The sequence below is a fragment of the Dicentrarchus labrax genome, unplaced genomic scaffold (assembly GCF_905237075.1).
Source record: "Dicentrarchus labrax unplaced genomic scaffold, dlabrax2021, whole genome shotgun sequence".
Lineage (NCBI taxonomy): Eukaryota > Metazoa > Chordata > Actinopteri > Moronidae > Dicentrarchus > Dicentrarchus labrax.
Window position 1 is genome coordinate 24,022,835 of NW_026136714.1, and position 24,952 is coordinate 24,047,786.

Genomic DNA, 24,952 nt, shown 5'->3' on the forward strand with positions numbered 1-24,952 from the left:
TCAGGATGATTGTTTATAAAATTGTTTATGAGATGATCTAACAATGTGACTTTATTTTTCATAAGTACAAACATACAAGAAAAAAACAAAACTGTTAACCTTAACAAGAAATATTTTTTGATGGCTCTGTTAAATGTCAGCACGACAGGATCAAAAAATATTCAGAAAGATCAAAAATCAACATCTAAAACTTTTGTTTGGATTGAGTGTAACTGATGAGAAGAACTAACAGATTGGATGATGGTTTATGAATTAAAAGTATAAATCAGTAAATAGCCACATCCTGGGTCCATTAGGATTACAGTGCACTGATACATAGTGAGAATGTCTTGAGTTTTTTTATGAACTTAAGATGAGCTGCATGTTGATGAAACCTCTCTTTCCTTTCCTCTTGCCTTCTGCAGCCATTATCCCCTCTGCTCAATAATGAACCCATCTATAAATTGTTCCATGAGTTTCTATAGCAACACCATAGCAACTGACTTAACCCTGCTCATCGTAGTTGAAAAAGAGTGAAGTATGTTGAGCCTTTACTGTTTTTCAATAAAAGTAGAAATACCACAATGAAAAGTCCTGCCTTCGAGTTTGTAGCCATTTTAATATTTTTATTTCAGACTGCTTAAAATAGCCCTGATATAATGCAGTACAATACAGCAGCCCTGCTGTAACCCCTGCCTTTATTAAGCCTATTATATTTAATGTTTGTTCCTACTGTCCGAGAGGTTTAACCCTGTATTGGATTGTATTGCATTAGACTGAACGGTCACATGGAGAGCACACCAAACGTGAGCAACACATAATGGAAACAATTAATACACACTAAATGCTCTAGTTATTTTGGCTGAAGAAGAAAGACTCCTAGTCATCCTCAACATCTGTGGTGTTTAGAAGAGTGGTTCCCAACCTATCACTGAATAAACTAACAATCAACTAAGTGACATATTTATGGTTATTTTATATTGTATTCAGTGCATACCAATAACCGTACAAAACAACTGATTAACTGTACAATGAACCTAAATAGCAAACACAATAACTGCAGGAAGGTTTTAAGTGATTAATTTTGTTTCTTAAACATTGCATGAGATATTTTATGGAACTTTTTATACAATTATATGGTTTTCTTTATCTAACAGTCTTAACTACTCAACAGGCCTCTTTTTTTTAGACAAATTCACTGTTTTATTCTATGTGATGCCTGACCATTTTCTATTAGCTCTTTGGTTGTTTGACTGCATACTTGCAGGACAAGGCTGTGTAGTAGAAATTGAAGCTACAGTGAAAAAAGATTGTCTTCAGGTTTTTAAAGTTAAGATCTTAACTAATCTAAACTTTCAAAATTAATTTGGTTTTCTTCACAGAAATGACCAAAATGCTGAAATATAGACCATGCTGTGTATTTTTGCTCCCCTTTGCCCTGTTTGGCTCAAGTGTCCATCAAGGTCAAAATTTAAAAAAAAAAAATCATTATTACAATAATTAATAGAAGTATTATTAAAGTTATTGTTGCAAGATCTGTGCCCGCTCCCTTGATAGTCAGATCTGGTGCCTGCCACTTATAAATGATCTCATAAATCATTCAGGCAACTTCTCAGTTAATTTATTTACTTGCTATTGTATGCATGCATGTTGTCTATCCATACAGCCTCATTCAAGACCCCCCACATCCCAATTATTCTGATCACACATAAGACACACATCATTTTCCATATGCAGTTTTAGCTATATTTTTAAATTCCTTGTGTCCCGTTTCTTGTCTTCATTTGTTCTGTAACCACTTTAAAAAGAACATGTAAAAAAAAAAAATAATTGAAGAGAGCCCAGTAAGCATCTGTGAGTGACGACCTGAGAGTCAGAGAATGCCTTCCTGTTGATGACATCATCTTCACTGTTGCTACTTGAGTTCAGAGGGAAATCAGCCCCCTACCACTTTTCTTTCTATTTAATTCCAATTCCAATTTGTTTTCATGCTTTTGTGAAATAAGGTTTATAGGACTGTTTCCTCATTTAATTAGCACTTGAGGCTGTGTGTGTAGCCTTGAACTCTTGTAATGTATAAAATGCTGTTTGGTCATTTTTAGTGTTTCTATAATTTATTTCGAAGTATAATGCCTATAGAGAAATATGACATAATAGTATCTTCAAGCTCACAATTGGTCACTTGGAAATGTAGCTTTATAATTCATGCTAGGATAAAGAAATTGAAAGAGTTACTACTCTTTGGCTGGTGGTGAGTCAATGACATACTCATTTATGTATGTGTATTTGAGTGTTTCATTTATTGTAATGAGGTCCTTTCACCATTTTGTCATGCAAATATAAAAAGAGCCAATATTGTAAGTGCACGATCAGGAGTAATTACAATAGAGTCAACAACCACGCGACAGCAATAATACAATAACAATATTGGTACTACTACTAATAACAATCCTATCAGAAAACAATCTATAATGTTAATGAGAAAAGCGTTGGAGGTCCACTTACTAGCTTTTCCAAGCTTTCAATTGCCACTAGTGCTCTCAATACCTCTACAACATCAGACGCAGATAGAGGCAGCAACATTTTGATGCCCTTTGGTATTGAGGACATTTATTTATCTTTATACAACTTAATGCATGTTTCAGCAGTGTATGAAGGAGCTAGTGTACCAGTTATGGCATCTTGCCTTAGTCAGAATCTCCTTGCTGCATATACATACAATGTTTATTCAGCTTCACTTAACTTCTGTTCTGTTTCTGTTACAATCAATAAAGTGAGGTATTTATTGTACAACTTAAAGGGGGGAACGAATGAGGAAGAGGGCGATCCAGAGAGTGCAGGCAGAGATGAAGAAGGGAGGCTGTGGGTAGATGAGTCAAGGCAGAGCTGAGAACAAAGGCTGACAAGCTGGCGGAAGGGCGGGCAAGGTGATCCACCGTCAGTGAACGATCTAACAAGTGGGAGAGGAACGGAGCTGATATACTGCAGCACTGATTACTAGATGGGCTTCAGGTGTGAAGCTTGAACCGGGTGTGAAAATCGAGTGGAGACTCAGGACCCGGAGGAGAGAGAGAGCGATAGACAGACCAAATCACAAGTTGTAAAACAAGTAAATAAATGTCACCTCTGTCTGGAATCATGGGAAAACAAAAGAGAAACTTTGATACACGTAGTGTACTCTTTACACTGTTGAATAAATAAGACTGTTGCTTAAACTCAATTATAAATACTTAAGAGTGTAGGAGAAACTACGGTTGCCACAAAACGCCCTATCTAGAACCAGTGTTTGGTTTGTCCATTCTGGGCTACTGTAGAAACATGGCAGCCTCTACAGAAGACGAGCTCTTCATCTGTAGATAAAAACTCACTCTAAGGTAACAAAAACACAACAAGTATTTTCAGGTGATTATACACTAATAAAAACATAGCTTTGAATATTATATTATAGTTCATTTCTACCAGTAGATCCTCCAATGCTACACACTGGACCTTAAAGAGAATATAACATGCTTATTTCCAGTAATATCCTCCATAGTGTCTTATAGTAATTTCTACAGAGAGGATGTCAGTGTGAATCTGTTTTGGCAGTGTAGGTAGTCTGTGGGATAAATAATCTTACATTTAGTAACTGTGGTAGACTAGGTACTTGAGGTCCCCTATTTGCACTCTGGCAGTTAGCTTTCTGCTCATCAAAGCAAAGTTAATATAATAATTAACTTTGCTCGTATAGCACTTATCTAAACAAGGTTACAATGTGCTGACAAAATCATACATGAGAATAAAACAAAGATAAATGATAAGTAACCATCCAAAACACTGTTACAATATAAGAACAAAAGAAAAAGAAACACAGCAAAAACGCCAGCAGTAAATGTGTGGAGCACTTGTTTTTATATGATGGTTTATTGTATCATTCCTACAGTATTACATTTTCAATTCAATTTTATTCATATAACAGAAGGGTTTATGGTAGTTTATTGTAATTTCCACATACAGAGCACACAGGAACTAAATTGCATTTCTTGCGGTCCAATGGTGCAATATAAATATAAATAATACACAAAAAAAACATTCACAAGCATTCAAACACACTACAAACGTTAAAAGCTGGATTACTCTTTATGTGAGTGTAAATGATAAACTGCCTGATGGCAGAAGGACAAACAGTGTGTGGGAAGGGTGGGAGGGGTCCTTTGTGATGAAAGAGGCCATGAGTGCACAGCACCTCTGAAAGATGTCCTTGATGGAGTGGAAAGACACCGTATACCTGAAGTCATACATATAGTACACTATATACATATAAAACTGTAATATATCATTATTTTGCACTGTTATAATCAATACTAAACATGTGTGCTGTCAGTGCCTCTTCTTGAGGTATGAAAGAGTATAGTGGAACCAGGAAGATACTGTATTATTTGGTAAGAGATGTTTGGCTGTTGTGCTGCCACCACTTTGAACTCAATTTTCATTGATTTTATTTCATTTTTCTAACTGTGCCCCTCTGCTACAAACCTATGATGCTCAATTCAAGCAATTTACCAAGGGTATACTCATTCCTTTCTGCTGTGGCAGGGATGGAAAAACAATAATCATGTAGGACGAAGCAAGCTGTGAAGGGACAAGTCCTATATAAGATTAGATAAGATAAGATATACCTTTATTAATCCCCCGTAGGTGAAATTCAAATGTGCAAATATTCAAAAAATATATCTAACATTAGAGAGGGTAACAAAACCTAGACTCATGAAAATGTAACCTTCCAAATCTAATTCTAAACTGTACTATAATCTAAATGTCTACACTCTCTAACTATGTTAATCTATGTCTGATCTCAAAACCCAGGTTAAGAATATCTGTAAAGCTTCTTCCTGCCACATTGTTATCACTCTGATGACTTTTAGAAATCCTCAACAGTTCAGTTGAATCATGTATAACTTGTTACAGATATGTCACTGTGTTACTACTGAGGTGCGACCTTGTCATTTTTTTCAACAGGTTGGCCATTTTCCAGCATTGTGTGCAAGATGAGCGGCTTTTTGCAGGGAGTGTCTGTTTCTGCATCAGTCTTCACCCTGGTGGCCATTGCTGTTGAAAGGTTAGTGTATGCTGTAGTTTTATAGCTAACGTTAAGACTATGACACGATCATTTATTATTCATTATTTTTGTTTATTATTATTATTTAACTGACTGAAAATTAATCAGTGACAAGTTTGACTTCATTTATGAACCATGCTAAGCTCCTATGTTGCTTTATTTTGACAGAGCAGTGCTTTGAGCCAAATGCTAACATCATGTTCAACATGCTGAAGTTTAGCTGCTATAATGGATCTATGATAAGAACTGGATACCAGACTCAAAGATGATGCCCACTTAAATAAAAATTGCAGACTTTCCAACTCCTAAGTTTTCTTCTGCATTGTGTACATTAGTGTTTCCCCTGCTGGCCCTGCCTGCATGTTCCCACTCAGTCCACTGACAGTTTACTCTTCAAACACAAACCCAGTAACCTCCTCACAGTACTGTTGCCTGTGAGAACTCTACCTGCTGGCATTTAAGTCCTCAGCTATTGGTCTCCTCATGCAGACTATTGTATCTCAACGCTGCAACCTCACTTAACAAGAAGGGACACAACATTTTGAGTAGAATCACTAGGAATGATAAGTTCTTGAATATCTGTGAATCCATCACCAGACCGCTTTCTTCATGAACCCTTCCTTATTAACTCTGAACCAACCAATGAACAGCACAAAACAAAAGTAGCAACTCATTCATTACTGATTACTTAAACAGTAGTTTTTTAGTAGTGCCCTTGTGCACCACGCTGGAGACCCATGATGTAGCCTATATTATGTTGTAAGAAAATGTTGGGAACTGAAGTCGTGGTGGAGATATAGTCTTTCGACTGCCTTTTTCATGGCAAAATGATATTTCTAATGAACAGATTTTTCATTTAACTGATTTTGAACTAATTTTTAGGTCAACTCTGGTTGTTTTTGAATGTGCTTTATGAATAAATTAGACCTGTTTTGCCTTTAATTAATAGTGAAGATAGACAGGAAAGGGGGTCAGAGAGAGGGGATGATACGCAGCAAAGGGCCAGAGGTAGGATTCGAACCCTAACCGGGTGCCCCAACATGAATTGATTTGATAGACTTTACAGCGTGATAACATCATGCTAATAAAAAATAGCTTTTCTTAGATCTGGGATAGTTTAACACTTAAAAAAAACCTCAATGGGCTAAAAGTCTGTGATAGAGTAAAAACTGACCTTGTTTGCAGTTGGAGGTGTCCTATCAACAGTATAATTCTATTTTATAATGGTGGTATATGGAGAAAATGCTGGATTTTTCTGCTGCAGTACCACTGATAGCCACTGGGACAAATTGGCAGCACCGTATTCAGCTCTCTTAAACATCCATGTGTTTACCAAGTTCACCATATACAGCAATCGACATTGCTTATGAGCATTAAACACAAAGTACATCTGATGATGGGAATGTCATTAGTTTTGAAGGTGTTTTGGTTATAAAACAAAATATTGGACAAATCTGGGCAAAACTTTGGCCTGATGTTAAAAGGTTATGGGAAGAACAAAGTTAATACAGTTTATCCCGAGGACAAAATGGATATCTGTACCACATTTTATAGCAATCCATCAACTAGATAGATATCAACATTGCCCTCCCCAGAGCCATTCTGCTAACATGGCTCAAAATACAATACAAAATACAATAATATTTGGGGATTACAGCTTCTTATATAATAAGTATTTGTTTGCTTTACTTTGAACCACTGGATTTGTTTTACGACTGGCTAACAAAATTTAAATTATTAAAAGATGACTTTAGGCTCTGTTGATTTGAGATGGGAATTTACATTGACAGTGCTCTTTTTTTACTTACCTACAGGTTCCGCTGTATAGTTTTCCCTCTACAACCCAAGCTGAATGTACTTGTTGCCAAGGCGGCCATCGTGTTAATATGGGTTCTAGCAGTGGTGATCATGTGTCCGGCAGCTATGGCACTGACTGTGGACAAAGTTCCTTTCCACTACATGGTGTACAATGATGACTTCAACCAAACATTCCCCCTGTACACCTGCTACGAAAACTTTGCTAGCCCTCAGATGAGGAAGGTCTACACGGCAGTCCTGTTTGCGCACATCTACCTGGTGCCCCTCACCATCATCACACTGATGTACGGAAGCATCGGAGTCAAACTGTGTTCCTCTGTGGTTGCAAACAGAGAGCCACAGCTAGCCAATGCCACAGTTCAGGTTGGGGGTAGAAGGGGTGGTCAGCCAATGATATCCCAGAAAAAGATCAAGGTGATAAAGATGCTTATACTGGTGGCTTTGCTTTTCATGCTGTCCTGGTTGCCTCTCTGGACCCTCATGATGATGACCGACTACGCAGGCTTGGACAGACACCAGCTTGACCTTCTGACCAGCTACATCTTCCCCTTTGCCCACTGGCTGGCTTTCTCCAACTCCAGTGTCAACCCCATCATCTATGGTTACTACAATGAGAACTTTCAGAGGGGCTTCCAGGCGGTGTGCAAGTCCAGGCCCTTCTGTTGTCTCATACAGTGCCAGCAGTGGAGAACGGTGGCCAGGTGGGGCCGAAAAGAAAGGTCTGTGCCAGCACCTGGTAGAGTTACTAACTTCAGAGATGGTACTGGCAATAACAACCATCTTGTCTTGGGCCTGAGAAATCGAGTCCATAACGACAACAAATTGACTGAGACAGCAGAGGTTAACAGGAACGCAAGGGTGGGGTGTGTTGTGGTCCACTCAGAGAGAAGTCTTTCAGATCGAGGGTTAGAACTCGCAGCTATTAATAAGAAAGGCAGTAATGGTGAAGATTCAGACAGGGTTAGTTCTCTGGGAGGGTCAGTGTATCAGGCGTGGGATAACTGAGTGTCAACAATGTTACCCGGGAATAACCCAAACAAATCTGTAGTATACTGCATTAGAGTCCCAAGGAAGAGACAATCAATTATCTGATGTTGAAGCATGATGTGGTTACTATTTGGAACAATGGTTACACATCGAAGCCCTAGTTTTAGGCAGTGCCTCATCTTTAATGTAAACACTTAAAATTGGCAATGCAGATATGAGTATTCCATTAGGCTTTACATTAGAGTCCAAAGAGGAAAATCTACCCAACAATTAATCTTTCTCTGTCTCCACATTTTCGTTTAAACTGTATGGCATTGTAAATAAAATTATGTTAGATGCAGCGGCCAAGCACCATTGACGCCATCCATCCTATTGCTTTATATTTTGTGGTACTGAAAAGAGTCATTTCTGACTTTGCTGCACTTCAGTGGGGGGTCTAATTACGGGCCACTGACGTGTGCTTTGCTGTTGCTTCTGTCTGTACTGTAAGAATCTCCTCCACCACAGGATCCATCTTTAATTGTATCTGAAAGGCCATCATTATTTTTTGTGTGTTCATGCTGCTACACTGAATGGCCTCAGCTAGGAGTGGCAACAAGTGTAGAACTCCACAAAGTCAGACTGTATTGCTTTGTGCTTTTGCGCCATCTATTTTAACTTATGTTTTGTTTTTGGAACTCAATGTTGAATTTATTAGTGTTAAAATTATTAATTGATAAAGAAAATTAACTTTAACAATTTTGACTTTTTTGTAGGTCAGTTATCGAGTACAAAAATACAATACAAAAATACAAACAAATACAAATACATTTTGAGACTTTTTCAACTGATTTATCTGGCTAGGTAATTTTATGATGAAAAATATTTCGACTCCCAATTGTAGTTTGTATTGTAATGATTATATATAACACCACCATCACATTACATTTAGCAAAACATGTTGTCAAGTGAATATAGGCTGTTTATTTTTGTTTAACAAGAAAGAAACATTACATTTTACAGAACATACAGTGTCACTGGAACCATTCGCCGATGATCATTCACAACTGTAATTGATCACATCAAACTATCTTTGTTATAAGCTTCATCCTAAAGCCAATGAAATGTGCACCTGAACTTATCTGGTGATGCAAACAACAGTGCCGTCATTCTGTATTAGGGAGTGGAACTAAGTGCAACCTAGACAGTCATCACATTTATTTCCTGACCATTCTATCAAATTACTCTGCCTTACTCTCCATACAAATAACTCCATTGTTGTACTTTCAAGACCGACCCCTCATTGAGCTGTTCGAACAGGAAATACATCACAAAATAATGATAGTATTTCACAGGAAGTCTCATTTTAACGACCACTCTTACACCTACATTACAACTATCCTACCTAGATTAGTTTGCACAGGAAGGTTGGTGACTTCAGTGGAACTGTAAAGCAAAAACAGTTCTACTAGTTAATGATACTATAGCAAAGTCATATGATTGATATTGTAATATAAGACATGCAGCAGTCACTAGTTGTGCCTTCAAACAGTAATGAACAATTTACCTCCATAACATTGGAAATGTACACAAGTTAGTGTAAACTCTTCTTATTATACATTGTATTGTTATGACACATAAGAAAACAATTTATACAAAAACTATTGTCAACTACCTCAATTTACATCAGTGTGCACAATAAATAACCTCTAACTGGTAAATAGTACCATAAATAATATACCACCATGAAGGTCAAATCCTGCTTACTTTCTCACCTTTGCACAGCTGCAGTGTGACATTGGTGTGAAAATTGGATTCAGGAAGTAACAGAAAATGTTGGAGGCAGCCTCCCCCATTCCAATATGTGGAATTACAAATATTACAAAGCTGCTCATCAACTGGCTCTGATAGCTGTTGGTTTCCCAACCTAACAATCAGACCCCTAACCCTAACCCTATAAAAATAGTATCCCTCTTTTCCTGGAAAAAACACAAACACAGGATTTTTCACCATTCAGGAGATTTTATTTGAAATGGGCATTTTACACATGAAGCTAAGTTTACTCGCTAAGTTGTTTGAAAGAAGTGGACATTTAGGAAACAGGGGATGTCTAAAGAAAGATTCTTTCCAGTTGCATTATGGGAAGTGTAGGATTCAGATTTTTTTAAGCTAGACACCTTCTTGGGACTGAAAGTCCGGAGGATATCTCAGCCTCTGCTGCTCTGATTTTTGATCTTGTTATTAATATCATTTTTCTGTTGTGAGTCCCCCACTTTATAGACGTGCAATACTAAAATCACTGGAATACGCCTTTAATCACAGAACAGTAAATATTGTGTGTATAGTCATTTTTTCATGTTTCCAATTTGTTACATGTTTTATCATTATGTGGTGCACTGAACAACAATCCTTGAGGTGGAGAAAAGACAATGACAACCATCTAAAAAAAGTAGTTTGTGTGATTAAACCAACTGTTCAACCACCTGCATAAAATCCCTAGTAGCTCCAATGTGCAGCCTCAGGTCTTATCTCTGCAGTATTGTGTCAGTTGTTTAACAGATGGTAAGCTTAACAGTTGTCAGTGATATCTCAATACTACTTGTATGTTCTCAAGAGCCATATCTTACTAATAGCACCTTTAAAAAAACCCTTATGATGTTTCATTCACACAGTGAAATAAATGTTCTGGATGTTTTCTTGATTTCTGTACCAACAGTTAATCGAACGGCTTACACGTCATGCTGTTATGAAAACTAAATTACTTGTAATATCTTTATGCTCTAAATCTTTTGATGTTTCAAGATACTGTGTTGTTTGTAGATTAGAGGTGCTGTCTTTATGGCTGTGATATAAAAAAAACATTGCAACATTTGCATTCAGCAGTTGTGGTTCACTGCAGCAAGACAGATACCACCACTACTGCATAAAATACAGATAAAAAAAATGATATGTAGAGAATGTATAGATTGATACGATATATGATTGGTATAGAGCCACAACCAAAGAATTGGATAGAAAAAAAGAAACATGTATTTTGTTTTGGTGCTTCATTTATAAGCTGGTGTGGTAAAACTTGCATGTGTACCTGTCATTGTATTTTAGCTGAGCCAGGTAACACTCACTGTCAATCACTGGTTATATGTACGCAAGTAAGCTCCTTATTTATATATACAACAATACTAATGTCTGTGGTAACAGAAAGTGAATTGCTTTCATGTCCTCTTTCTAATTTGCAATTCAAAACATGCCAGCTCAGGTTGCATTGACAAATGATTGATTGTCAAACAGTGCATTGTAATTGTGTTGTAACTGTTAATAGTGAATACTGTGGAATGAGTCTGTTGCCTGATGACACCTCAGGAGAACCAAGACTACTGTAACCTTGTATCAGTGTATATTAGTGTTATTTATGCTTTTCTAATGATGTGTAACTTGCTGTAATACTGTAGTTCTGTTTCTACTTATGCACTAGAGTTCCACTGATATGGGTTTATTGAAGTCTATTCTATTATTGCTATTTTTGTATTGGAGCCCCCAATTTTCTTTGTTCAAATATTCATCTTTAATTTTGAGCACTTTTGTGGAAAAAAAAAAGGATGAGAAATTTAGTGAGGGAAACTTCACTGTTCAGCTGCAACCTCAAACAAACCTGCAGCATTCCAGTTTTCCTGTCTACTATTTAAAGTGACTGAAGATGATGAGCCCTCTTGTCTCATTAAACAAAAGAAGAAATGTGACCACTGCAGCTCATTAGTGTAGCCAGAGCTAACTAATGAATATTCCAGCAGAGGAAGACATTTCTGAAATATGCTGCCCAAGTGGATTATCTTCTAAATAAAGTACATACTGACCCTGATAGATTTAATAACTAAAACAATCAATACATACAGCCATTATTTTCCATTCTTCTGAGTCACTGTGTGTGTTTTTTGTGCCAGGTTCAACTAAATTGAATTTTTGAGTAGCTCACTTTGTCTGATGGAATTTTAATTTTTTATTTATTAATTTTAAAGTTCTTTAACTCTACTCTCCCTGCAATGTGTGAGCTAAATGCTACCATCAGCATGCTAATATGCTGTTGCTTGGATGTTTAACAGGCATAGTGTTGCCAGACAGTTTTACAGGTATTTGGCCATAAACCAAAGTAAAGCTATATTTAGATAAGTTAAAAATAATTGAAAGTTTTGACCTGGTGATGGCACTAGAAATTATTATAACTCATCTAGAGGTGGCCATGAATGTTTGTACCAGATTTCATGGCAATCCATCCAGTAGTTGATGTTTCACAAATGTCAAACTCATGGTGGGCCGAGAGGAAAAGTAATAGAATCACCAAAATCTTTAGGATTCATCTTCTGGGCACTATGGGTGTCTGCGGCGATCCAGTCAGTACTTGTTCAACATACCGACCAACCGACATTGCCATTCACTTACGTGGCAAAAAATTCTAAGCATGGTAGAACATTTCAGAGACATAGCAGGTTTTGAAAATGTAATGTTGTGATTGTGTGATACATTCCAGTGATATGTATCGTCGTAGTTACTTCTTAGGGTGGGTCATACTTTATGTATGGCCTTCGTCCTACACTCTACCTCATACCTTGCATGCTTAGTCGTCAGATGTAAAAGACAGGTATGGGTGCCGCTGCTGCATTTGGTTGGGGGTGTAGCTGACCAGTTGAAGCTGTTATTTGTGACCCAAATAGCAGTCAACCACTAGCTGCTACACTTGCAGGTATTATAAACTGTATGCTATCGCCACATCTGTGTTTTGGGGGTTTTCATGTTAATTCACACTGTACATATTGTAAAGTGTCCTTGTGTGTGTCAATGTATGAAGCAACCTACAGTATGTGTCTATGTTTAATGTGCCCATTATCAGTGTTGTTTTGTATGACTGTTTCCTTTTCTTGTGTGATGGTTACCAAATAAATGATTCACTCAAAGGCCTTTCTGTTCCTGTGTACTGCTTACTGCGTATATACAGAGGGAGTTCAGACAACTTAACTCTATAGCCTCAGTTGCCTTCTTGGTAGGGTGATCTCAGACTAACATTTCCGGGTCCTTTGTAATACAACAAAGCTTTATCAAAGCTCACTCTGAAATGCAAATACACAGTTGGAAAACAGGCAAGTAAGCTTTCTGGTGGTACAAATATTAGCTTTGTACTCACTGTGAGCTGGGTTGACAAACTTGGATTGAGTTCCACACCAAGCTGACATGCTTACATTTATGAGCCTCAAAAGTATATTTAAGCCCAGTGACTGGTAATGAACACTTTAGAAAAGAGGTTTCCAATGGGCAAAAACATTTATTATTAAAGGAAATGTGTGAAGCCACTTAAAAATCTATAAAAAAAAGTTTAATGTTTTAAATTAACATTTGAAGTTTCTTCCATGTTTACTGTGGTGAAATGGGATTTCTACAATTAGATTTCTATTTTTGTTTTTGTTATTTTATGGATAACCTTACTACTTAATTTTACTTGATTACTATACTTACATTATTGTATGTTTCATGTGAATGCATCTGAGATACTGCAGATGTGAAACCATTAAAGACAGGTAAAATTACCAAAGAGAGTGCAAAGTAAATACAGAGACTAAAATCAACTAGAAGGGGGTGCAAAACAGCTAGAGAAACAAAACAACCCAAATGATCACAGAGACACAAGACCATAGAGCTGTCACACAAGCACAAACAAAGGCAAAATGACCACAGAGACACAAAAAATGATATGGAAAACCCCACAACTGGTGCATGTATGTTGTTGTAGTTGTTGCGTGTCTCTTTCTGTTTGGGTGTCTTGCTCCCACATAGGAAGGATAGGGCGCTTATTATGTCTTTATCCAGGGGCTAATTGTCTCATAGTGCATCCACGGATGCAATGACCTTTAAGTATAGTTATGAATATAGATTAAAAAGAATAATTTCCATAGTATTCAAGTGTAATAAGAAACTGAGAAATTGGAACCCTATTGATAGAATGTTGAATGCATTTGGTCCATTCGAGACATGCAGGCTAAAGTAGTGCAGGGCTGGAGCCCATTGTTATCCCCTTGTATTCAAGTTGAACCTGCATCATGTGCAGACAGGAAGGTGGGCTTACATTACGCCATGTCAGTATAATTCCTTCCATCTTTAGTGTACTGAATGTTTTGTACAACTGGAGAAGCACATAACTGATTTTCATGACATCTGGTAATTCATTTTCTTTGTATGGCATTCATAGAACTGGAGGCTCATTATAGAGGTCTGCATAGCGTATAGTGGTTGGTAAAGTACAGTAACACTAATTAGGCTGCATATTATGCATGTTAAATTCAAAGGGAGAAATCTATATCCATAGCAGGCATTGCAGTTTCTGAATGTTTTTGTCTGCTCTAAGCAGATGGAACATGACAATTTGGCAATTGGACACAGTAATAGTATATTTATCCTTCAGTGTTTAAACAACTGGACATTGTGGTTTATGGTTTCAACAAAACATTTCAAGGAAAAATTTTAGATTCTCACTACTACATCATCTAAAATAAGTATAAATTGTATTTAATCACAGGAAACACATAAATAAATAATACAAGTAAGGCTAAAACCAATCCCTCCATTAGCCTCTGTATTCCTTTAAACCAGTGACCCCTAGGAGTTCCACTAATCTTTGCTCTTCACATTTCCAACACTGATATATTTAACTTCCCCTTCTAGGTAAGCAATTAAGGGTCCCTGTGTTTTCTTGATAGATGGATGAATACACACACACACACACACACACACACACACACACACATATATATATGAGTATATATACATATATACATACATACATACATACATACATATACATACATACATATACATACATATACATATACATATATACAAACATACATACATACACATACATACACACATATATATATATATACATACATACATACATACATACATATGTGTATATATATACATACATAAATACATACATACATACATACATACATACATACATATGTGTATATATATATATATATGTGTATATATATGTGTATGTATACAGTCATGGACGAAAGTCTGGAACTTTTCCAGAAAATGCACCATTTCTCCCAGAAAAGTGTTGCAATTACAAATGTTTTGGTATACACATTTTTATTTCCTTTAAGTGCATTGGGACAACACAGAAAAGCAGAAGAAAAAAGCCAAATTTGTGTCCAACCATATGGGAGGGTCTGAGGCAGATCACCAACTATACAAGCACAGCATCAGTGGTCAGTGACGATCCTAAGCTGCCTGAGTTTTATTGTCGCTTTGACAGGAACAATGTTGGGGACATTACACAACCGAGGAGCATTAATACCCCCAGCCCTCCATTTGTAATAGAGGAGGATGAGGTCAGGCTCCTACTACAAAAGCAGAACTGCAGGAAAGCTGCAGGTCCTGACCTTGTATCCTACGCTACTATTAAGCACTGTGCAGACGAACTGGCCCCAGTTCTCACAGACAGTTTAACTGGTCTTTGAGGGAATGTAGAGTCCCTCAGTGTTTTAGGTCCGCTGTCATAATTCCTGTACCCAAGAAACCCAGCATTAGTTGCCTGAATGATTCCAGACCTGTAGCACTGACATCTGTCATAATGAAAATCTTTGAGAGAATAGTATGTAGACATCTGTCCAGGGTGGTCAGGCTAGACCCCTTCCAGTTTGCATACAGGGCAAACAGGTCCGTCGAGGATGCTGTATCCCTATGTCTCCACTCCATTCTACAGCATCTGGAGCCCCCATGTAACCACGTAAAGGTCTTATTTATAGATTATAGCTCTGCTTTTAACACAATTTTACCCAGCAAACTTTTTCAAAAACTCCAACACATGGGTGTCCACAATTCAGTATGTCACTGGATCTTGGATTTCCTATTGCAGAGAACTCAAGTGGTTAAAATCAGTAACAACATCTCTAAGGTCAAGTACATTTACACTGGTGCCCCCCAGGGGTGTGTTTTATCACCTCTTCTATATTCACTGTACATAAATGACTGCACGTCACACACTGATTCTGTTAAAATGTTTAAATTTGCAGATGATACAACAGTGGTGGGCCTGATTTCTGGGGATGATGATGATGCCTATAGAAATGAGGTCCTCTCACTGATTGAATGGTGTTCCATCCACAACTTAGAGCTCAATGTCTCCAAAACTAAGGAGCTAGTGGTTGACTTCCGCAGAAGTGGGAAGGCGTCCCAGCCCTTGCACATCAATGGAGAGGTGGTGGATCGTGTGGACAGTTTTAAGTTTTTAGCCACCACAGTATCATCCTCTTTAAAATGGGAGGATAACATAAACAACATCACCCAAAAAGCCCCCCAGAGGCTTTTTTTCCTCCGGTAGTTGAGGAAATTTGGGGTGGCCTGTAAGGTTATGTTGCAGTTCTACCGAGCCGCCATATATATGTGTATATATGTGTTTGTACATATTATGGCATGCCGTTTAGGAAATTAATCTTTGAATATATTGAATGAAATCTTGAATATATGGAATGAATCTTTGAATATATTGAATGAAACTTGACTGACGTCAACAAGGCACTGCTGCCATATTGTATTTTGTTGCTGCGGGAGGTGATGAGTCAGTCAGCTCGGAACCTTGTGGCAATAAATCCACCCGAGAGCACCCGTGCCCAACACCGTTCTCCTGACGAAGAAGTTCGCTCCCTTTTTAATCGTGGCAGGCTGACTACAACAGGCCTCAGGCAAAATCCTGACAGAAGCATGCCTTCAACCTCACAGGAGTGCCCCACAACAGTCCCTCTATACAATCTTCGCCCATACACAAATAAGGGCCCAAGACACAAGAGGTAAGAATAGCTAGGCTTTATTTAAAACTAGATTAGGGCTCCCAGTAGAGTGCATATAACGATATTCTATATTCTACATCTTAGTGCAGATCTCCACTAGGCATGTGAAGTTAGAGCGGAACAATTCCGAAACATTACTGCAATAAATGCACCTGCTCTGTGCAGTCTCACCCTTAAAAATAAACGCTTCAGGTCGTTAGTGTAAGTTTACACTTTTAGTCCATTTCCCCACAATAATCGTGTAAACGCGAGCTGGATGCCCAATAAAAAAAGGCACGTTAAACAAATATATTTTACAACATTTTGCAACAGGCGGAGTAGTGTGTGTGTGTTGATTTGTGGGCAGAGAAGTGAAAATAGAAGCTATGATGAGCGCTGGTAACACGGCGTCTCCTTCATAAAAAAAGCAGAACTATTGACGGAACACTCTGCTCTGCCTGGAGGTCTGTATATAGGTCTGTATGGTCATACAATAGCAGCTTGGTATCCTTTCCAGATGAATTTAATGACGGTTAAACACAGTGAATGGCCGTGCGTAATGGCAATGCGCTCTGGCACGGCACTTCTCCGGGACTGCGGATTTATCTGTGTATCAGCTGCTGCGGCTGCAGGGATTTCGTGAACTGAAAGAGAAGCTCTTCATATATTGTTTAGATACAATAAGAATCACCCACATTCATAGACCAATGAAGGCTGAATATTTAGTTTAGTATTGAACGTGTGTGATGATCAGCGACACATTGTGAGCTCTGGGCCCGTTACGCTCACAGCCATGACTTTACAGAACCGATACACACCACATACAATAGGCCTATGTGTATATAGTGGAATCTAGATTAGGAGGAGTGATGAGTCAGCAGTCAATGTGGATATACAGTAAAATAGAAGAGTCAATAAAATTGGTTTTTCAATGATACAGTCATAAAAGTGCGTCAAAATAGGCTGATCGGTCCAGTAGTATAAAATGAACTGCGGACAGACAGACAAATGCATAATCCCCCCCAAGATTATGCCTGACAGAGATAATTACTATGGAATTAATCATTTCTATGACTGTTTTATTAATCAGTGTAACACAGTTTAATGGTATACCGTGGTAAGACACAAATGTTGTCTATCAACCACAAAATATACAGTGTAAAATAAATTCACTGTTAACACTGCCTGTTTGTATACAAAATTATATATTTTGTTGTTTCTAAGGTTTCAGGCACAAGGCAGTTCACATTCTGTGGCTCAGTCCTTTTTCAAAGAGGTGATTCTCCTGCCAGACCACAAAGCTACACATGTACCAAGGTGTGCCAAAAAAGCTTGGCTTCTGAAACGGCCACATCAAGTCTGCCTTGGAATGTGGCTGTGACTGGGATTCTGACATAATAATGCAGGCAATAACAGCAGCCTTCCAGCCAGCTGTGGAGGGATGCAGGTAAGTTTTGGAATTGTTTTGTTACATTTGTTACCTCTTTTCATTGGATTTCTGCAAGAATACCACAACATATAATGCTATGAAAGCTTCATTTTGAGTGCTTGTGTATTGTGAATTAAAATATTATTTTATAATTTTACATTCCCCTTTGCTGCTGCTGATTTCTGACAGGCTTGCTGGGATATATAACAGGATGACCACACACATTTTTTCAATACTTTATGGTTGTAAATAGCTCATAACAGTTCCATTTAAGTTATACTGAACTGAGGCGTCCTGGCAGCTCACTTATTAGAGTGTGCACCCCATGTACTAAAGGCCATGTCCTTCCCACAACAAAGAGCCTGGGTTGTACTCGAACCCTGGCTCTTTGCTGCATGTCATCCCCTCTCTCTCTCTCTCACCCTTTCCTGTCTGTCTCAACTGTTGCTATCAAGTTCAATTCTGAAAAATTGAAACTGAAAATTCTTTTAAAAAATTTACTAAATAACAGAAGTAAACTGAAGTTGGTTGAATTGAGAAAATGACAGAATGTAAATTTCTGTGTTCATACAAATGATGTATTGAAAATAAATCTTTTCCTTGTACTGTAGTGTGCTCTTTTAGCTTCAACAGAAGTTTCATATACAGTGTTTTTCCTTCCTTTAGGTTACAAATCCTGCTGCCATGCTACAACAAATTAGTTGAGCCATCCCTTACCCCCAAACAGACTTTGAATGGAGACCTTGTCAAAAAGCTGTTTCATCAGAAGTCCATTTATGTCAGGCCTGACAAAATCATTTAAAGTGAGGAAAAAGAATCTGTAAGTATTACTGACAATTTCAAGACATGTTTATGACAGTGGCAGTCACAATGACAATACTGTATTTTACACTTGATTTAAACAGTTAGTTGTAGTATGCTCTGACATAATACAAAAGTCTGTTACAATGTTTTGTTGTCAGTACAGTCTATTGGATTCATAAAAATTATTGTATTTATCTGTTTGCATTAACAGTCATGTTCTGATGGAGAAAGCAGCTGTACAAATGACCCTGGTTTGGCAGAAATATCTGACACTGACAAATGTGGTAAATATTTTTGTGTTTACACTGTTACATCATATGTTAAGTATTTTCAAAAAAATCTAATTTATTTTAAGTAATATTTTTGTGCAGAAAAAAATTCAATTACACTTTTTTTATCTGCCACATAATACATGTATTGTAAAAGCCCTAAATGTATTCTGATGCTCACTGTCAAATAAGGTAAATGTTACTCATAAGTTAATTTTCCATGTTACAGTTACAGTCATTTATAGTGCGCCTGACATTTCCAAAGAAGTTGTCCCAGACATCTCTACTTCTGAGGCCCATTCCCTCTCCAGTCATACCCCTTCCATCTCCAGTGGTGACGAAGTTACGTGGTGTTTTGCTACCAAAGATATTTGCACTGATGCACCTTCCATCCCAGCCGACACCCTCACCATGTCCACTAGTGTTGGTGTCATCACTATTGATGAGACTCTCACCATGTCCAGTGGAACTCCTGCCATCTCCACTGGCAACACTCATGGCTTGTCAGTTGGCCCCACTGTCAATGCTAGCGGCTACAGCCATTGCATCTTTGCGAATAACACCCGGTGTGTCCCATGGTCCCACTCAACACAGTGCATCTGGCAATAGTTCATCCAGCAAATCCTACAGGTTGATCTTTTCTAAATCATTTCATTTTCAGCAAAGAACTATTTGCTATGTAAAGATATTGTGGAGTCATGGTGTCCTGAACAGAGAAGAAAGTTGCACTCCCTCTGGATTTGTTTTGATCTGAACCTCTCTGATGAAACCTTGGCCGGCCCACAGATGCGTGTACTGTAGTGCAAGCAAGTCTGTGGGTCCGTTCTGTTTCATTTGTGTATGTATCAGCCACGTGGTCAAGTTACATACCGTTATCACCACTTCATTGACTGGGGCATCAGAGAGAAAGAGAGAGAGAGCAGCAGTGGTACAGTGACATAGAGAGTGAACAAGGAGAGTGAGCAGTGGTGGCGAAACAACTGGTGAATCAGAGAAATCTAAAATTTTTGTCTGATTGTTTCATAGTGGTTACATAAGCACAAATATACACACTGCCGTACAACCCCGCTGCTGATTGTGTTACCATATACGCTGGCTGAGAGCTCTTTAAATGATGTGCAGCCACTGCCTAATCCAGCACCACCCACTCTGTCCTCTCCACATTTGTTTACAACAGACAGCAGACAAATGGCATATATTACACTTTTACAACCATCAAGGAAGTTATTTGTCCTGTGGTAATCCAACTATCTGTGTGAACAAACATCATATTTGTACCTTAATTATAAAATATTCTTGTTTTATTTTGTAGTACATACCTTGACCTATTTGAGGAAGAATACCTCTCTGATGACCCTGATCTCCAGGAAGCCATTTCAGGTTGTTTTTTTCAAGATTCCAGCGCAAGTGAGAGGTCAGTAGAAGATATTATATAAAATCTAAAATTAAATACTTCTGGAAAAGCAAGAAAAAAGTCAAAGTCTTTAACTTATCCCTTTACCTTATCACAAACATTTTTGGAAAATGGATTTTAATCAATATTAATAACAATTTGTGGATGTTGGATTATAGTTCAGTATGTGAGTTATTGCCATTGACACTAACAATTTGTTTTATTGTTTATTATTGTTTCAGTGATTTAAAGATGACTTTAGAGAGAATAATGGAGCAGATTTCATCGAGAGTATACGATGACAGCACTGTGCGCTTCAATATCATAAGAATGCAACTCCAAAGGTACTTATGGTTAAATTAATTCTCTATTGGATTTCTTTGGATCAATAAAAACTTTGTACCTGAAATGATTGATGATGATTGATGATGCAAGATTAATATAAGACATTTCAGGTTTTTAATCTATAATACATTTTTGGAAATTTACTGATTACTAACAATGATAACAATCAACCTGAACATTTCTGATGTAACCATTTGACATGCAATGTTTAATTTCATTTGATAACAGCGATGAAAGACAATGGATACTTCTATACTGGCCAGATTATGGCAATGTCAATCGCCCATGGGGGACAGAGTCGATGTTTCCTGTCTGAACTTGAAGAGTGTCTTCAAAAAGGTCCGGACAATGTAAAGGTTGAAACTGAACATATTACTGATGAGAAAACAAGGTCACTGGTGCAGTCGGTGAGCATATTTTCCTTTGACTCTATTGCATTTATAAACAAAGTATTCATTTTGCATGCACTCATTAACATACACGTTAAACTTAATAAAAAATAATAAAAGTCAATAAATATTTACTGTTCCCATATCCTAATGTTATTTTAATATTTTCAGATCTTACAAGCTGAGACTGAATCACAACTGCAAGATTCAGTTGCACAGGCAGCCAGCTTGATCAGTCTTGCTGGTCACACTGTTTACATAACACTGCAAAACAAACAAGAGACTGCTTTGGACTTGGCTCACTGGTATGTCCTCCAGCAGACCCGTGCACCTTTTGAAAGGTATGTTCATATATGACCACATGCTATAATTGTAGCCTGGCAGAAAAATGAAGGCTAGTTTCATGGTGGAAAAATGGCAGATACAAGAAAAAGCTTACTTTTGAGTTGCTGTCATAGAAACTATGTTACCACTGTAGTCAAACAATTTCAATGATGTAGAGTTCCATTTTATAGTGCACCAGTGCAAGTCAAAGTTTTTATTTATTTATTTTTTAATTCTTTGTGGGGGGCGCCCACATGGCTCTGTTGGTAGAGCATGTGCCCCAGGTACAGCCCTTTACATATTAACATTAAAAGAAACACCTGAACAACACATTCCAATTTGTTTCCCTTTTAATAGGTTCAGAGATGGCTTAATGTTTCTAGGTGTCCTAGATGCTCTCCAGAGATACCCTCTACAGGTGAAGTGCCTTTTTGTGAGGGCTGAAAAGAGTTTAACAGCAGCTAATGTAGAGAATCTCTTCCTGATCATTCACTCTGAAAGAGGCAGTAATGCATTCCAAGAAGAGTGCCGTACCCTGGCTTTCTGGCAAGACTATCTTCAGGATTCTGAATGTAAGTTTGGCATTTTGGATCATAGTAGTACATGACATAAAAAACGTAAAAACGTAAATAATCATTTTATTTGAGATGCTCCACTATGTAAGGCAGTTTATATGAATTATAAATACGTACCTGTACACTCCTTTTGTCCATTGATATCCCTTAAACGGTACAACTGAAAGATGAATCATTTCAAACTGAGACTTGAAACCAAATAACAATGTTCAATTTTGTAATATTTCTCAAAATTACTTATTTATATCTGAGTCTATATGTGACAATGTATGACACCGCAGCTAAATTCTAAGTCCCGCATGTGAATCAGCTGAGCAGCTGGTATGTTGTACCTTCAAAGAGAAATAAATAAAATAAAAAACAAATGTGTTCACACAGTGTGAATGAATTGTCTTATTACCTTGCAGCCTATAATGATTTTTATATAATAATAACTTATAATAAGTTTGTAACTTATTTATTGTACCATGTACTATAGAGATTACTGTTGGCCTGCATCAGCCTCCATCCCCATACACTTTAAATACTACTTACCTTGGCCTTCCTCTCTGAGATGCAAAATGAGTGCCCATGCCATGAGCTTGTACATCAACTTCCATCTGGAATGTTATTTCCGCCAACATCTCCCTTAGAGACTCGTAAATTCCTTCAAGAATGACGCATAATGTTCTTTCGGCAATGTTTTGTTGAACATTATTACTCATAAGCACTATGAATGTCGCAATAATGGAAATATTGGCGGGCCCCCTTCCCGTAGCATCATTGTTGTATCTCATCGATCTCTAGTTGTGATAGGAGTTTTCAATTGCGGATGTTGGAACACTGGGCTAACAGCTGTTCCGTTGTTAGCCTTGATTGTGGGTTTCGAAGTAAGTCCCACATTCGCTGCATGTATCCCTTCTCTCTGCGGTTGCTCATATAGTAGCATTCCAACAGTTCCTTGTTTTCCGCCCTTGTCCATCTATGTCTTGTTCCAGTAGCCCAATTCTCATCAGGTTGCCGTGGTTTCCTAGCACCTGACGCGGACCTTGTTGACCCAGGCGACGTCCGAGCCGGTGTAACTATCATTTTGTACTCTCATGTTGCTGACTTAGGCCTGATACATTAAGCCCAAGGATCCTCACTGGTGCAGTTGTATTTGCCCCTGTCTACCAGGCAACATGGTGAATAAAGGGGCACCCAGGAAATACACCAAGCTCTCCATACCTGAAGCACTCGAAACTGCCAAACAGAGACTAACAGCACTGGCCACCCGGTTGAAGAGATACACCAAGGAGGCAGAGGCCAGGAGAATAAACAAGCTGATGGTCTCAAAGAGAGGCAAGATGATCAGAACTGAAGGGGTTGAACTACCAGAGGGCAACATAGGTGATGCCCAAGACAGCTACAAGTACCTTGGTATCCCACAGGCTAATGGAAACCATGAGGAAGCCGCAAGGAAGTCAACCACAATCAAATACCTCCAAAGAGTTAGGCAGGTCCTGAAAAGTCAGCTGAATGGCAGGAACAAGATCCAAGCCATCAACATGTATGCACTACCAGTCATCAGATACCCTGCTGGGATCATAAGCTGGCCAAAGGAGGAGATAGAAGCCACAGATATCAAGAGAAGAAAGCTCCTCACCATGCATGGAGGGTTTCACCCCAAATCCAGCACCCTGAGACTGTACGCTAAGCGGAAAGAGGGAGGGGGAGGACTAGTGAGCATCAAGGCCACTATCCAGGATGAAACATAAAAAATCCAAGAGTACATCAGAAAAATGGCCACAAAGGATGAACTGCTGAGTGAATGTCTCAGGCAACAGAAACCCGATAAGAGTGCAGAGGAAGAGGAGCAGACAACCTGGAGGGACAAGCCCCTACATGGCACGTACCACCGCCAAATTGAAGAAGTGGATATCGAGAAGACCTACCAATGGCTGGAAAAGGCTGGACTCAGAGACAGCACAGAGGCACTGATCACGGCAGCACAAGAACAGGGCCTAGGTACAAGAGCCATAGAGGCCAAGATCTACAAGAGTAGATCTGACCCAAGGTGCAGACTATGCAAAGATGCCCCTGAGGCAGTCCAGCACATAGCAGTAGGGTGTAAGATGCTAGCCGGGTCAGCGTACATGGAGAGACACAACCAAGTGGCTGGAATAGTGTACAGGAACATCTGTACCCAGTATGGAATAGAAGTACCCAAATCCCAATGGGCCGCACCACAGAAGATGGCTGAGAACAACAGGGCCAAGGTGCTGTGGGACTTCAGCTTCCAGACTGACAAACAGGTCCTGGCTAACCAACCAGACATAGTGGTGGTAGACAAGGAGCAGAAGAAGGCGGTGGTGATAGATGTGGCCATACCAGCAGACGCCAACATCAGAAAGAAGGAACACAAAGAACTGCTGAAGCAGATGTGGAAGGTCAAGGCGAGCGTGGTCCCCGTGGTAGTAGGAGCACTTGGGGCAGTGGGCCCCAAACTGGGGGAGTGGGTCCAACAGATCCCAGGAACAACATCAGAAGCCTCAGTCCAGAAGAGCGTAGTCCTAGGAACAGCTAAGATACTGCGCAGAACCCTCAGACTCCAAGGGGAGAGGACGCGAGCTTCAGGATGACACACACACACACACACACACACACACACACACACACACACACACACACACACACACACACACACACACACACACACACACACACACACACACACACACACACACACACAGGAATCAAACATGGGATCATGGGGCACATGC

At 38.7% G+C, this 24,952-nt stretch overlaps 1 protein-coding gene across 1 annotated transcript in view; it reads left to right on the forward strand.

Annotated features, from left to right (window-relative positions):
* Positions 1-7,964, forward strand: part of npffr1l2 (neuropeptide FF receptor 1 like 2) — a 34,732-nt gene extending 26,768 nt beyond the window's left edge. Inside the window, exons 3-4 of the mRNA XM_051421400.1 lie at positions 4,978-5,077; positions 6,892-7,964. Of these exons, the coding sequence (XP_051277360.1) occupies positions 4,978-5,077; positions 6,892-7,900 (1,109 nt within the window). The 3' untranslated portion in view covers positions 7,901-7,964. The remainder of the gene's footprint in view (positions 1-4,977; positions 5,078-6,891) is intronic.
* Positions 7,965-24,952: the final 16,988 nt, after the last annotated feature.